At 32.3% G+C, this 15,515-nt stretch overlaps 1 protein-coding gene across 1 annotated transcript; it reads right to left on the reverse strand.

Annotated features, from left to right (window-relative positions):
- Positions 1-27: 27 nt before the first annotated feature.
- Positions 28-10,229, reverse strand: LOC117904479 (agmatine deiminase). Its single transcript, XM_034817096.1, has 10 exons — positions 9,974-10,229; positions 8,837-8,950; positions 7,888-7,977; positions 7,681-7,765; positions 7,241-7,296; positions 7,056-7,134; positions 6,681-6,815; positions 4,122-4,354; positions 1,803-1,961; positions 28-421 (listed from the first exon to the last, which is right to left on the reverse strand). Exons 1-10 carry the CDS (start codon positions 10,058-10,060, stop codon positions 335-337), a joined length of 1,125 nt encoding a protein of 374 aa, XP_034672987.1. The 5' UTR covers positions 10,061-10,229; the 3' UTR covers positions 28-334.
- Between the last annotated feature and the right edge of the window lie 5,286 nt (positions 10,230-15,515).

Here is a 15,515-nt window from a genome sequence, read left to right on the forward strand (position 1 = left end):
AACAATTTGGGTATTTGTCACAGATCATATGAGAATAGTATATATTAAATGAAGAATCAGACACATGCTCTAAACATGTGGATCTCAATTTGATTTTGCTGCAATTAAGCCTGTTCAGATACTTCTCATCTGTACTGAGAACTAGGAGACTAAAAGTTTGCCATTGAACCAAAGCAAACCACAGTCCCATCATAGATGTACCAGTAACTTGGAATTAAAATTAAGTTGGGGTAACCATATTGTACTAAAATACACAGGATTCAAAGGGTCTCTGTCCCTCACACAAGAGTTTGCCTCTGATGCTGGCACACTGAGAAGAAGCAGTTGCATAACTCTAGGCAATGGCTGGCTGCTGCTGTGTGATGCAATGTATATTTCCACCTGCCAAAGCAATCTCCCTTGCACCTTTAATTCCTACCACCTGTGCTCACCACCATGGATTTAAGTTGTTCAGTGACAGAAGCATATAAATGGCAATCTGAATTTAAATGAATATTTAAATGCATCAACTTCATTTTACATGGCATTTGAGCACAAACCATTAAGAGGAAGCTAAGGAATCATAAATTGTATTTTGTTTCAGCCTGTTCCATAAAGCATGATATTATGGCTCTCTATCTATCACCATTTCTGGCTAACTTGCAACACTGAACTTGAACTTGTGATGGGGTTTACCATAATTTATGAAGCTTCATGTTTTCTAATATAATTTTTTATTTTTTTTGGTCAGTTTTTCATCCACTGCTATTGTTGCAACGTTGTGCGTATGTGCTTTCTGTAAAATAGTATTTGGGGCTAAATACTAATTGATCTAAAAGATTAAGTTGTTAGTAGCAAATAGCATATAAAATCAAGCTCATTTGGGCTAAAGCATTAACAGTATGTGTGCAACCACAAATGGCCTTATTATTCCCAAATCTAGAAATAGGGGCATGTTTTTCCCTACAGAACGAGGTAAACACTGCTTACATATGTAAGAAGTAGATATATTAGCGATATATACATGCACGTGCACACCCACACACCATATGCCTGCATACACAACCCACATGAGGGGAAACCAATCTTGGAACTTGGAACAGGGAAAACTTGGAATTATTTGCAGAATAAAAATAATTATAATAAAGAAAAAAAGAAAAAAAAAAAACTGAACTTAGGAATCCATTTATGATATGCCATTGTCCTGCTACATAAGAGATAATAACAGCCATCAGGTTTTCATGGTTCAAACAAGGGTGATAATGAAATGGATTCCAGAAGAAAAAGTGGCCATATCTGTCACAGTCACTGAATTGTGAAAATCATTAGAGAAACAGGCCTTAAACCATTGGACCGCTTAGATCATTGCATACACCTGATAGTAAATAGTTTATATTTCCCAGAAGCATGTATCCTATTATTTTTATGCATTGGAAACTTCCCCCCCAGTTCTTGAATCTTATAATTTTAGACACTTTACTCAGTATGTGTGAAATTTTTTATAAAAAAAAATTCCCTCAATTTTTTTTGGATTCCATCCTCTTTGATGTCAATAATGTGAGTGTTGTTATCTCTCCTGTGTGCAAAAACATCCCCATCTTCTAAAGTTTACATTCTGTTTCACATTCATCATGGTCAAAGTGACCAAATTCTACATCAAGAGTGTTTGAGAACCAAAACTGCTCAAATGTGAGGCATGATAGTTTCTTAGGATATAGATATAGATAAAGAAATAACTAAATATGTCAACCTGTTACACTCCAGTAAGATTGTAGAGTAAATAGATAGATGAAAGAAATTCATGGCAGTAATATTACGCTTACTTCATGATTTGGAAAGGCCAGAGACAGGACACGAACAGCTTCATCATCCCACTTTTGGTCCCCAAATACTGGTGCTATGATCCTTCCATTGGCAATATAGAAGTTAACATAGGAAGCAGCAAGTCTTGTACCAGCAACTCTCAGTTTAGCATTATCATCCTGTTGTCAAATTTTGAATAAAACCAGGATGAAAGAAAATGGAAAATTTAGAGCCGAAGTCTCTAAATGTTTAAAAGCAAAGATGAAGCAGTCACTTAGGAGAATTGGGACCCTACTATTTAACTATTTAAGTTTAAATTTTCCAAATAACAAAATAAAGCAGTAAAAAAAAATAAGACGACCAAGAATTCATGCATTTTCAATTTGCCCTGCTGGTAATAGAATTAAACATTAAAAAAATAAAAATAAAAAGAGTCAAAGGTGGAGATAAAATAGAACTGCATCATTCATTCCCAAAAAGGCATACTGTACAAAGCCCATCAGATGTAATTGGAAAGAATATAATACAGCAGAAAAAAGCCTGATGCATCTAGTCCCTAAAAAAGAGTTGCATTAGACTATGTAACATTAAGAAAGGAAGAGAGAAGAGAATGTTTACTCACTTCATTACACCAGAAAAGTTCTATAGCATATAAACACATGATCTGTACAACTATTAGAGGGAAAAAAAAGGTACATTATCCAAGTATTCAATCCCTAGAATTACTCCATGATCACCTACCAAATAGACACAGCATTTACTAAACCAGATTCTAAGAATTTTGACAGCTTCAATGAATCTGGATACCTTCTATGTTGCTACTGCTAACAGTAACACACAGAAAATGAATCCTTCTCAAACCATGCATGTTCAAAGCATAGCAAGAGCGAATCATCATTTTACTTATTGTCTACTTGACACCTAAATCAGGGGTTTGGAAAAGTAAATCCTTACAAGGAAATTAGAAAATGCTTCTCACTATGTTGCTTGCATCACAGGAATAATAATTACACCCCAAATTTCATTCAAGATGTAACTGATAAAAACAGGCTTCTTGTTTTTAATTTTAGGTACCATTTTCTCCATTCTCCTTTATTGCACCTTTCAGATTAGTCAATATTATAGCCTACCATTATCACAACCACAATACACACAGCTCTTCTAACAGCATGGATATATTTCTTTCCTGCACTTGTTTTCAATACAAATGAACAGGGCCCTTGCATTGTTAAAAAAATCATGTCTTACTCGATTGGCAAGGTCTTTAATATTAGCTTCCCCATGGTAAAATTTTGACTAACAGCAACAATCTTATTTATCAAAAGGGAAAAAATGATTTTTTTTTTTTTAATAAAGCATTATTGAAAAGGAAAAAGGAAAAAAAAAAGGGGGGAAACCCCAAGGTATATCTTGCTGAACAAAAGCCCCAATGGCTCACAGTAAGAAGACAATTCACAAAATCAAGAAAATTTAAGACTTCAAAAATCATCAATGTCCAATGGTCAAAAAAAGTTCAATTATTGAAAAAGGCCCTTAAGCTTGAAGGAGCACATACTCAATGCAGGATTTTCTTTCAATATATACATATATACAAAGAAGGACGATAAATACAAGGCAGGATGAGCAACGCATCAAAGATGTACAATTGTTGATCAGACAGTAAACAAGTATCCTGCTTCACAAAAACTAGATCATTTTCACAAAGAAAAGAAAAAGCAATGTACACACAGAAGAGAAAATTTATACACTCTTAAGGGGGAAGAAAATCTCCAACAAAGGAGAACAAGTGCTTTGCTCCTTGACTAACTGGCCTACAACTTTATTAGTTGAACAACCTAAGAGGAGCATCCCACCTCACTAACAACATTTATGATTTTACAATAGCATAATCTCCCTCTACTGTTAGATTGTATAGGCACAACGCTTTGGCCTGTAGCAACCCTCCAATAACACTAAGTGTCTCTCCATGACTTTGACCTTCACACCCCCACAACTAGAGAGCTGCTTAATAGCTGATGCTTTTGAGACACATGGGCTACCCGTGTACAAACATGGAACCTGCTTCTTCCACAGGAATTGATATGGTGAATAAATTATTAAGGGCTACTGTTTTACAGAGTTTGTTTTAAATGGAATTCTATCAGAGAAATGATAGTTCTACTTACACAGACACAAAAAAATGGCAAGTCAGAAAATAAACTATTAAGCATCAATTGTCCAATATATTAAAAACATTAGTTGCCAGTGGTATTTTGGGAATCATTTCTCCATATATTTCAGGCATGACAATTAAAATGTAGAGGCATGGACAATTAATTTCAGGGCTGTATAACTTTTACCTGAAGAATTCCAGAAGCCTCTTCATCTGTCATATAAAGAGGCCCTGGCACGTGAAGTTTGATTATTTGTAATTTTCTACCTCTAGCATCAGTAGCATTGGAGAGAACAGAAAAGGCTTCAACAGAACGTTCATATTGAGGATCTAATTCATCATCAGTCCAGGACAACAAAACCACACCAGGCTTTGCAAAACAGCACATATTGTCAATATGGCCATTAGTATCATCATCACCTGAAAAGCACTTTGTTAAACAGCTTCAGTTTCAATGGACATTAAAAAAAATTAAATAAAAAAAAATGTGACTCTAGGAACGTTTTTTCCTAAACAGCATAGATAATACCAGCTCAATTCAATAACAAAGACAAATAACAAGAACAGAACTTAGGAGAAACTAGATTTTGGATGAAGAAGACTAGAAAAAAATAATAGAAAAAAAAAATTGACGCTAGGAATGTCTTTTCCTGAACAGCATAGACAATATCAGCTCAATTTGATAACAAAGACAAATAACAAGAACAGAACTTCAAAGAAAACTAGATTTTGGCTGAAGAAGATAATATTTGAAAATGGACACCACAGACAAAATATGGAATTTGAATGACCTATTATAACTACAATCACTAAAAAGGTAGGTAAAAAACACATCATACAGCATATCACTCACAGACCACATTGCAAATCAAGTCATCCAAAACAAAAACTCTTCCCAAGAAGAAGGGTAGGAATTTCCAAGGACACCAGAGATGGAAATATTTCTCACTAAAATAACTCTATAAAGGCTTGCAAATTGTGAGCTCAAAGGTTGATCTCCCCACCATAAATCTTCCCAAAATCGGATTCTCTCTCCATTCCCCGCCACAAGACGGATGTAAAGGGAAAAGTCCTGAAAGACTTGAGCAATGTAGCCTTCCAAAGACATCTATGTGACCATCTAACCATAATGTTCGAAAGGCGTGTGTCCTATTCCATTAGTGTGTGTCCCATAACTCGAAACGACCTGATGCCTTGGACAAGAACTTTCCCTAGCTCCAAAGCCACTTCCCTAAGAGAGCACAATTTCTTAAGGTTGTCTTCCCTATTCACAGCCCTCCAAACTCCTTTGGTCTACACACCACGTCCCAACTAATAAGATGATCTTTCTTGTCCTCCCCAATCCCAGACCACAGGAAATCCCTTTGCATTTTTTCAATCTTTAAGGCTACTAAAGTTGGGATATTGAAAAGAGAGAAGAAATAACTAAGGATGTGAGACAAACAGGACTAAATTAAGGTTATCCTACCCCCCAAAGACAAAAAAGCCTTCTACCACTCATCTAACCTCCCCGATATCCTATCACCCACGGGGTCCCAAAATCCTATTGCCTTTGGGTTCCCTCTTGAAGGAAGACCCAAAAAAGACAGTGGTCACTTTGAAACTCTACATTCAAGAATCGAAGCCAAATTGGAAGTCAACTCTTTGTTTACATTAAAACAAGAGAAAGTGTTCTTCTCTAAATTTATTTTCAACCCTAACAATTGCCCAAAAACTAACCAAATTAACTAGAGGTTCTGCAGAATTTCTAGAGAAACTTTAGAAAAGAAAACCGTGTCATCTGCAAATTGTAAAAGAGACACTCTAGTCCTCCCCCCTTCCAACTATGAAACCCTCAAGTAAACGCCCCTCTCCTCCGCTCTCCTCATCATCCTACTAAGGACAACTGCTACAATGGTAAAAAGGAAAGGAGAAAGAGGGTCACCTTCCAAAATCCTCTAGTGGCTTTAACCCAACCTTTGGCATTTCCATTAACTAAGACTGCAAAACTCATTGAAGACAAGCAACCCCTCATTCAAGATCTCCATTTTGTGCTAAAATCTTTCCTTTCAAGCACATGGTCCAAGAATCCCCAATCAGTCTGGTTATTATGGGTCACAGCCTGACATGCAGCAACACTCCCAGATGTCCAATTATGAACAGTGGTAAAAGTGATAAGCTCAAAGAATATGAGCAAAAAAAAGCATTGCTGAGGAATGATATGTGTGGGCCCCAGAAAGAATATCATTTCAGCAGTAATCCATAAGGAAGGAAATCAAAACCAAACAAAGAAGAAACGAAAAAGGATCAGTATGAAAGGTAAAAACTAGTTAAATGATGGAACTTTGATTACATTTCAGGAAATGAAACAATTTTTCCTGGTCAATTTTTCACTGCCCTACCAAATTATGGATTTTACTTGCTAGAAGTTGAACAAAGATTAAAAAAAGATGTTAATTGCAAAGCACTGAGAAAACCAGTTGTAATTTTAAGATGAATTCAGAGCTTGAAATGGAGAGTTCCATTTCTATCGTTAGAGTTCATGTGACCGATTTGGAGGAAAGCTAGTAGTAGATTTAAAAAATGGAAGACAAACAAAGGTCTATGAGAGTAGTCTTGTCCGAATCAACATGAACATGCCAGCAAAATATAAGGTCATGCAGACCTTCATATGAGAAAAAAGAATGACCTATTTAGGGTGGAGTGCTTCATTACAACTAGTTCTAAACCAAAGGCAGCAATTAGCAATCAAAGTAGAAATATGTACCAAATAATCCGCGAGGCAACCAAATAACTTTCTTGACTCCAAGATAGGACTTAAGCTCAGCCTCTATTTGCTCCTTAGTCAAATGCGGGTTCCTATTTTTATTCAAGAGGCACTCCTCTGTAGTAAGGCAAGTTCCTGAAAAAAGAAAACAAATCCTGAATCAATCCAAACCATGACGATTATGGTGGCAGTGCACATATATATTCTAAGGGCAACATCTATATAAAGAGAGGCTAAATTCTGATAATGCTGAGCAAAGGGTGCATACAAGAAGAAGCTATGCAAAGGAAATGTCTTCTTAAAATATTTAGGCAAACAGAAGAAAAAAGCAAACAATCTCCATGTAATCATCAATGTAAACACTACATATTTTACCTTCTCCATCTACATGAATACTTCCACCTTCAAGAATCATAGACTGTGGAAACCTGGGAACCCTCTCAATTTCCAGAATCTTACAACAAAACATAAATAATGATCAGCTGTAACAAAACCTAAAATAACTTTGGAAAGGGAGATTTATACACATTACAAGCTATCAAAATCATAATCCATTTAACCTTCTTTGCCACGAGAAGATCAAGACTCCAATCATTGTAACAACCATCATCATAGCCTAGAAATTCCAAAAAGAACTCCATAAGAAAAGGGATCTGGAGAACAAGATTATGGCCTTCTCACATGAGAATTACTAGCACAGCCATAGACAATTCATTCCATGCAGTTTCTTGGTATATGCATCCACAGTTGGAATTGGGCATCCATCCTTTCAATAATTAGATACCATGGCACTGAATACCAAGCAGTTTAGTTGATGAGAACAATAAGCAATATGCATGAACAAGCTTCATGACCTTACAATTCATTCTTGTATCATTAGGATATACAACAGAATATTATGCTGGATGTTCTGATGCCCAATTAAAAATCGAAATTAAAATTTCAACATGATGGAGAACACAATTCATGACTGGCATTATTGGAATGTGCTAAATATTACCTCCCCAACTATTAAAATTCCAATCAATTCCTGCAATCTTTTGCACTGGAGCAGCAGAACTTGGTGTGGGCTTGATTACAACAAACTATAATGAAAGCAGGAAAAGAAATTACCATTTCAGGGTAAAAATAAAGTCTGCCACCAAAGATACTCCTACAAAAAATGCCAAAAATGAAAAAGATTCTAATGGGGATAAATAGAGCTCACAGTCGGTCCAGTATCACGGAACCAAGAATCATCCATACTCATCTCAACAACCCTGATATGTTGTGGTAGCAGGCTACGTGCATTGGCCCACTGTGCATGAAATAAATTCAAAATTCAGGCCTAGTCAAGGATTAAATACTATTAGGCTACGTTTGGTTGGCGGGATAGGATAGGATAGGATATGTATATCCTAGGGTGTCGTATCACATTGGATAGAATATGATTTCTAATGGGATATGATATCCTTGGATATACATATCGACATGATATTTTAAGGTATCCTATCCAATGGGATATGATACCCTTGGATATACATATCCTATGGACATGATATTTTAAAGTAGCATATCCAATGAGATATGTTATATAATATTTATATTAATTTATAAAATAAATAAAAAATAATATGAAATATATATTATTTTCAATGTTTAAAATAAAAATTATATCACATTCAAATATTTTCTATTTAAAAAAAATGAAAATTTTGTTATGTTTAACAATATTCATGATTAAAATATTTAAATTTTACAAATAAATTTTTCATATTATGTTATTTAATATATAAAAATAATTTATATATCATATATTAATATTATTTTATAAATATTTTTTTAGTTTATTTTTAATCATAAATTTAATTTATAATAAGAAAAAATTAGTTTGTAAAATGAGTATATTAAAAAAACAAAAAATTGATATAAAAAAATGAATTTTTGATACATGGGATATTATCCCATATCTTACCATGAGATTAACATATCCCATGTGAAAGGGATGAAAAAAAAGGGTGGATAATATATCCCACCAGTTATCCTATCCTATGTTTGGTTGAACATAGGATAGGATAAGTGATGGGATAACTTATCCTATTCCATCACCAGCCAAACATAGCCGTAATGATTTTTTTGGCAATCGAAGGTCTCAATCACCGAGAGCTTCTACTAACCTGAGCAGCACTTGCACAGACAGTCACAGGCTCAAACTTTGAGATTGCAGATGCTACTTCAGTGAATACGCGTTGGGCAGGCCCTGCATGGTCTCGCCAGTTATCTGGACGCTCCTGTAATTAAAAATCATTTGATTGTTTCAAAGGACTGTCAACATGGTAGCCCAAACATCAAACAACCATCAGATTTTCACCTAAGACAGAACACTTCAAATAGAGATAAACACAAAAGAAAAGTGTCAAATGCTAAGAAAGAGGAAGATCAAGAGCAATTGAATGAAAAGGACAAAACCGATTTAAACCATTCTAATAGGAAAGTTGGGAAGTATGCAATACAGCATAAAACCAATATCTAATTCAATGCTTCAGAATTATAAGCTAAAGTCATTTTTGTGCCTCCTGAACACCATTCTTCCTCAGAGATGCTTCCAAATACCATAAGCTTCTCTTCATAGATGTAATATAAGGTAAATTAGGTTTTCATGAAAAAAGATTTAGGATGTTAACACACTAAATGCTACTTGAAAAATCAACTGTGGTACCTAGTAGTGACAAAACCGTGAGGCATCATAAAAAAAGAAAGGCAAATGATCAAACATGTAGCAGGCGTAAGGATCACAAACACACGCTCTTTCAAAACTTTGTGATCTTTGGATGCATTACCTTTGCCATAACATGAACCAATCAACAGAGACATTAAATCGACACAACATAGCATTCAAAAATTCTATTTAAATTATTAATTCCAATCTTACAAGACAAACAAACAACCGTGAATGAATCAGAAAAAATAAAATAAAATCTCAATGATAAGAAAATAAATGTTCTTTCACATGAATCTTGAAGACATTAGAGAACCCATTTCTCAAATCATTACAAGTAGAACAAAAATAAATAAATTTCCTAAGACCCTTATCAATCTGAACACCCCTGGGTCTCCCCAACATGTTCAGCTGTCTTCTTTTCCACATGAATCTTGAAGAAAGTATAGAATCCACAAGCACTTTAATTAAAACAAATAAGAAAATGAAAAACTCGGAAAGACCCATTAACTTCAAATATTGCTGGGTCTTACCATAGGATGATCATAGTCCAAAAAAAAAAATATGTGAATCAATTGAGTAGAGAAACACTAACAGGCCAACCCATCCAACACTGTGAATGGGGTTCCCACTCTGCAGGCATGTGGTATCCATGGAGAGCCGGCGTCCCCTCTATCTCCATTCCCACCCCTCTCTCAGTCTCTCTGCTGACACTGCTATTCTACAAAAGTACCCACAAGAAAGGCTTGGTACGCTTTTATTATTCAAAGGGCGTAAAATTGCTATTCATCAAAAAGAACACACGGGTGGGTCCGGTTACGGTTTCAAGAGCACCAGTTCAGGAGTACGATCAACCACTCTAAATGTTTTCTAGCCGTTTCTTTAATTTTGGTGCAATGCCTCGTTTTTAACATCTTCAAGCTTCATCTTATAGCCTGGTAACGGTGTTGGGGAAGTCTTTTCATATACGGTTTATAAGAACAATTTTTGAAAATTACTTTTGAATGTTTTTGTAAAATAAAATTTTGTTGTGATATTTTTTAATTATTTTTTATATTTTTAAATATATTTAAAAAATAACTTTTATATAAAATTATTTTTAAAATTAACTATCCATATTTATATAATTATTTTTAAAAATAGATCTCAAAAACAAATGAAAATAATTAAAAATAATTCTTTAAAAATTTCTTTTTTATGTTTTTAAAAATATAAAACTATTTTTTATTTTTTAATTATTAAATGTGTTTTCCCATAATTTTGTAATAAAAAACAAAATAATAATTTTTGAAAATGGAAATAAGGCCTATGATTTCTATAGCCAAAGTGAAGATACACATGTTTAATATCGAAACAAAAACATATTCTAAAGAAAAAAAAATGAAAATAAACTCTGGGTGTTAGAACTTATTAATGAATGATAATATTACTTACTCCTTGCTTCCATTTTTAAAAACAAAAACTTTCATACAAAATATAACAACTCTGGTACAAAATTTAGATATTTATCTTATATTCTGAAGAACTTTTTTTAAATTTAAAAATTTTGAAGAAATTATTATTATTTTTTTTATTCCTCGCTCTATGTTTAGTTTCTAGGAAAATTGAGAAAAATAGGGAGAATTAAATGAAAATGAAATAAAAAATAAAGTTGAAATTAATATTTTTTTTATTATATGCTTTAAACTTATTTGCCTTATTTTTCACCTACTTTTATACAAAAATTTAATAATTTAAAATAAATAAGACTATAATTATTGTAATTACGTTTAATTCTCTTTAGTATTTTTTATTATAAATTAAATATGGGAGTTTAACTTCTTTTAATGTTTTTTTCTTATTTACTTTGTATTCTTCATAACCAAAAATAGTGTTGAATTTTAAAAACTTAAAAGACGTATGAAGTATAAGAATTCGTACCACTTATATAAAAAATTTTAATATTTTAAAAGAATAGAAAATATATTCCAATATCATGCAACGCTTTTCCTTATGCCCCATCAATGTTGTTTTTCATAGATTTTTCATTTCAAATGTTTTCTTTCGATAGTCAATTATCCTTGTAAGCTTTTCAAATATTTCAATAACATTCAAATTATCCATATATACTGCAATCATTGCAAATCCAATTGCATTGACAAATAAGATTATTCATAATATATCCTGCATTTAGTTAAAATTAATTGAGATATTTATATCCTATATGTCCAAATTGCTTTCATTAATACAATGATTGTTATACTTTAACTATGCACACGATATGAAGTTTTAAACAATTTGCTTCAAACTTTTAAAAATCTAAAGAATTTCACAAATTTGAGATTTTAAATTATTTGCTTCAAACATTCAAAAGCCTTCAAGGATTTATACATACATACCGCATAATTGAGTTATTGTGAGGGCTAATACATGGTTTCTTCTAGAAATTTCATGTTATAAGTTGAGAAAACAAAGGCTATGTTTAGTTAAGAAAAACACCCAAAATGGGGGGGGGGGGGGTGAATTGGGTTTTTTAAAATCTTTTTAATCACAACAAAATTAAACAAAAAAATAAGCAAAGTAAAGATAGAGTTGAGAGAATTCAAACTCGGGTTTATAGTGGTTCAGCACTTCCTTGCCTACGTCCACTCTCCTCAACCTCCTAACCGAGTGAGGGTTCCACTAACTTGAAGCTTCAACCAAGCTTTCAATCTTCTTACACTAGGATTCCAACTCCAATGGGCTCTTACACAACCTCTTCAAGATTCAACCCTCTTGAAGGCTTTAACACTCGGATTGTTACAAGATATAATCACTCAACCTAGCTTAAAGATGACTCAAATACAAGACAAGGCTAGGATGACAAACAAGAGCGTACTAAAGGATATACAAGTGGTGATTTAATGCACAATGAAAGAAATGAGAGCTTTTTGATCAAGAATAGGTAGGTAGGCTTTGAATGCAATTGTTCTCTTATGAATAAATGAAGTGGAGCTCTCAATTTATAGGTTTCTAAGCTCGGGAGTCAAAATCAGGAAAAGGCAACCTCGTCCGGTCGAGTTAGGGGTCGACCGGTTCACTAGCCGTTGGAGCATTTAATGCATAACAGGTTACCGTTGCCTCAATCGGACCTCGATCGGTAAAGGAATCACCTCGACCGGGAAGAGAAGGCTACTGGGAGAAAGAGAAGGTTTTTAACCTTCCTCGACCGGTACTCGACCGGATGACCTCAACTGGTCAACCGGTTAGCCATAACCTCGACCGGTTGAGCCTTTTTGGCCCCGAAAAACCTATTTTTTTATTCCTTTATTTTCTAACACTTAGGCAAGGTCTTTAGGTAAATTATTAAACCAATTTTGAAACATTTTTCCTATGGTAAATTAGTTAAAAACTTGGGTTTTAATGAAGTTGACGTTTTAAAGAATAAACCGAGTTTTCTAAAATGCATGAAAACGTATGAAAATCCTAAGTGCACTCATGCATTCATCTTACATTAGTTTCCTATGATCTCAAGTCTTCCAAGCGTCTCGATCTTGTATCCATTTGGTCCTTTGATGAATTTTCGAGTTTATACCTGAGATTCTTAAACATTAAACCAATTAGTTACTTAACCATGGTTTGTTATCATCAAAACCCGATTAGGAGAACCCTTGGGCTAACATAAGTGATGTTTAATATCTCATGATCTCGCTTTTCATAATACATTAACACAAATATTCATTTTATCCAACAAGTTTAGACTTTAGGCTCATTTATTTTTATGTTTTCAAGCATTAGATTTCAGGTCCCAATATTTCTCATTTTGCTAAAGAATTTATATTTGTTTTGATTACTTCTTTCCACTTTGATTGATGACTTGTACCATTTTTTAGCTAGGATCGTCATTATTTTTAATGATGTTAAATAACTTTTGAAATATCTCGTTATCTTCAAGTACTTTTACCTTTTTAGGGAGCCTTTACAGACCATCTCCCTCTTCGAAATATGTTGTATAATTTGTTTTTTCAAAAGCTAGTCATTTATGCTTCTTCAAAGGTTATTTATTTATAATTTTGGACTCGTCACTCATTTGAATGCCCTTCTAATGATTATAGGCTTTTGAAGAAGGTTGATTATGGTGTCTTTAGGAGTAACCAATACTTTAATGTGTTTCTCTTTATATAAACCTCTTTTGAAAAATTACAACCTTTTAAATATAGAGACTTCAAGCATGTCTTAGATTTATGTTGATTTGTCCTTCAAAAATAGTCATGACTTTTTGAACAAATAGATCTATCATGCTTCAAATATGTCTTAAATTTATTTATTATAACTTTTGTTTATCTATGTCATTAAGAAACAATAACACGTTTTGTGAGATTTACAAGAAGTGTATGTGACTTTGTTATTATATCTGTGTCATTGATCTCGTAATTGATTTGCAATGCTTTGCAAATAAATAATTATTTGAACTTTTAGTCCATATTTATTTGTACGAGGATCAAGATGAAACAAAGTTTATGTATTCCAAATAATTTTATCATTTTCGTGTTGTTCTTCTAGGGTTGGCTTTCTTCCCTCTAACGATGAGAAAATTGTTTCATCAAAACACCAATTGATATAATACGTCATGAGACCTTTTAGAGATTAATATATTTTACCATTGACAGATAAGTACTAAACAAATGCATTTTCAAATTCCCTAAAGTCTATGTGAGGATAATTATCATTAACCTTGGGAGACTAAGTTAGTCATATGAAAACATGTATTATTTTATTTTAGATAACTTCTAATTCATCACAATATATAGTTATAATATGATACTGCTACAAGTGATATATTTGCCAATTCTTCAAACTCAAGCATTATTCACATAGAATCTTGTTCTATCTAGTAATAAAATAGTAACTTTTCAACACCTTTTAATCTAGTTTTCATGCCCTAATAGTGTATTAGCATTGGCTTTATGTTAATTTTGCATAATTTATAAGACAATTATGTAGAAATTTATCAATTTTTTAGTAAACCCAAATAATTTTATGTATGAATAAATAAGACAGTTGAGATACATAAACATCATATATATTATATGGAAAGAATAGCATATGAAAGTTAAACATCATGATGTACATCAAGGATAAACATTTTTCATAAAAATAAAAATAAAAATCATCATCAGTAAAATTTATCTTTATTTTTGTTGACAAATAAACATACTTGATAAAAGTTAACCAAGTTTTCAGACATACCATGGGTATAATATCCAATTATTCTCGTATTTAAATAATTAAATTACAAATATAATAAATAAGAAAAAATTACATCATAAATGCAAATGTTGTATCATTCAAATAAACATAATATTTTGAAATTAATATTATATAAATTTTTAATTATCAAAATATAATTTTTATTTAATCTTATAATATAAATTTTTATTAAAAATTTTAATTTCAAGAAAAGATGGACTTGGACGTTTGGCGGAAAGCTTGCTTTCTCATGTGAAAGGTTATGGAAATGCACAGATTCTGTCGTCCACTTCTAAACATGTGGTGTTCGTGTACAAGTCTACCAAGGAAAAGGTCGTGGGCCATACATGACCCCATGGGTTTGGTGGGAAATGGGTGGACCTACCTTTATTTTTTGTTTTTTAATTTTATTTTTGTCTTGTTTAATGGACTTAACAAAATCCAATTTTTCTCCTCTTCAAAATGTTATTTTCTGTCACAATATAAATATTAATATTATTATTTAATGTTATCAATTCAAATATAAAACGTAAAAGTGTAAATACTTATAAAATAAATCGAAATTGTTTTATTATATAAACATATTTATTATTTAATTATAGAGTATTTTGAAATATTTTTAAAATCACTAAATTATTAAAGAAATTGATGAACTATAAATTTAATAAATTTAAATTTAAGAAATTAAATTTTTTTATTAATTCATATTTAATTTTTTTAATGTGACTTTTACGAACACAAGTGTATACAATGCTGTTATATTTTTTAAAACAAAAATAAACTAATATATTACTAAAAATATAATTATGACTGTGAGTAATAATAAAAAAATATATGATTAATATGTGAAAAATACTACCAAAATAATAAGATACCAAAATTGCAATATAAAAACAAATATTTGAAGGTTTATTCGAAAAATATGAAAA

The sequence above is a fragment of the Vitis riparia genome, chromosome 17, assembly GCF_004353265.1.
Source record: "Vitis riparia cultivar Riparia Gloire de Montpellier isolate 1030 chromosome 17, EGFV_Vit.rip_1.0, whole genome shotgun sequence".
Taxonomy (NCBI): Eukaryota; Viridiplantae; Streptophyta; class Magnoliopsida; order Vitales; family Vitaceae; genus Vitis; species Vitis riparia.

Excerpts from the sequence above, each read along its gene's own strand:
- LOC117904479 (XM_034817096.1), bottom strand. The coding sequence starts at position 10,060 with ATGGAGATAGAGGGGACGCCGGCTCTCCATGGATACCACATGCCTGCA. Across the intron at positions 7,978-8,836 it reads TCTGTGCAAGTGCTGCTCAG|TGGGCCAATGCACGTAGCCT; the intron begins GTTAGTAGAAGC and ends TTTCATGCACAG. Across the intron at positions 1,962-4,121 it reads AGGCTTCTGGAATTCTTCAG|GATGATAATGCTAAACTGAG; the intron begins GTAAAAGTTATA and ends ATTTGACAACAG.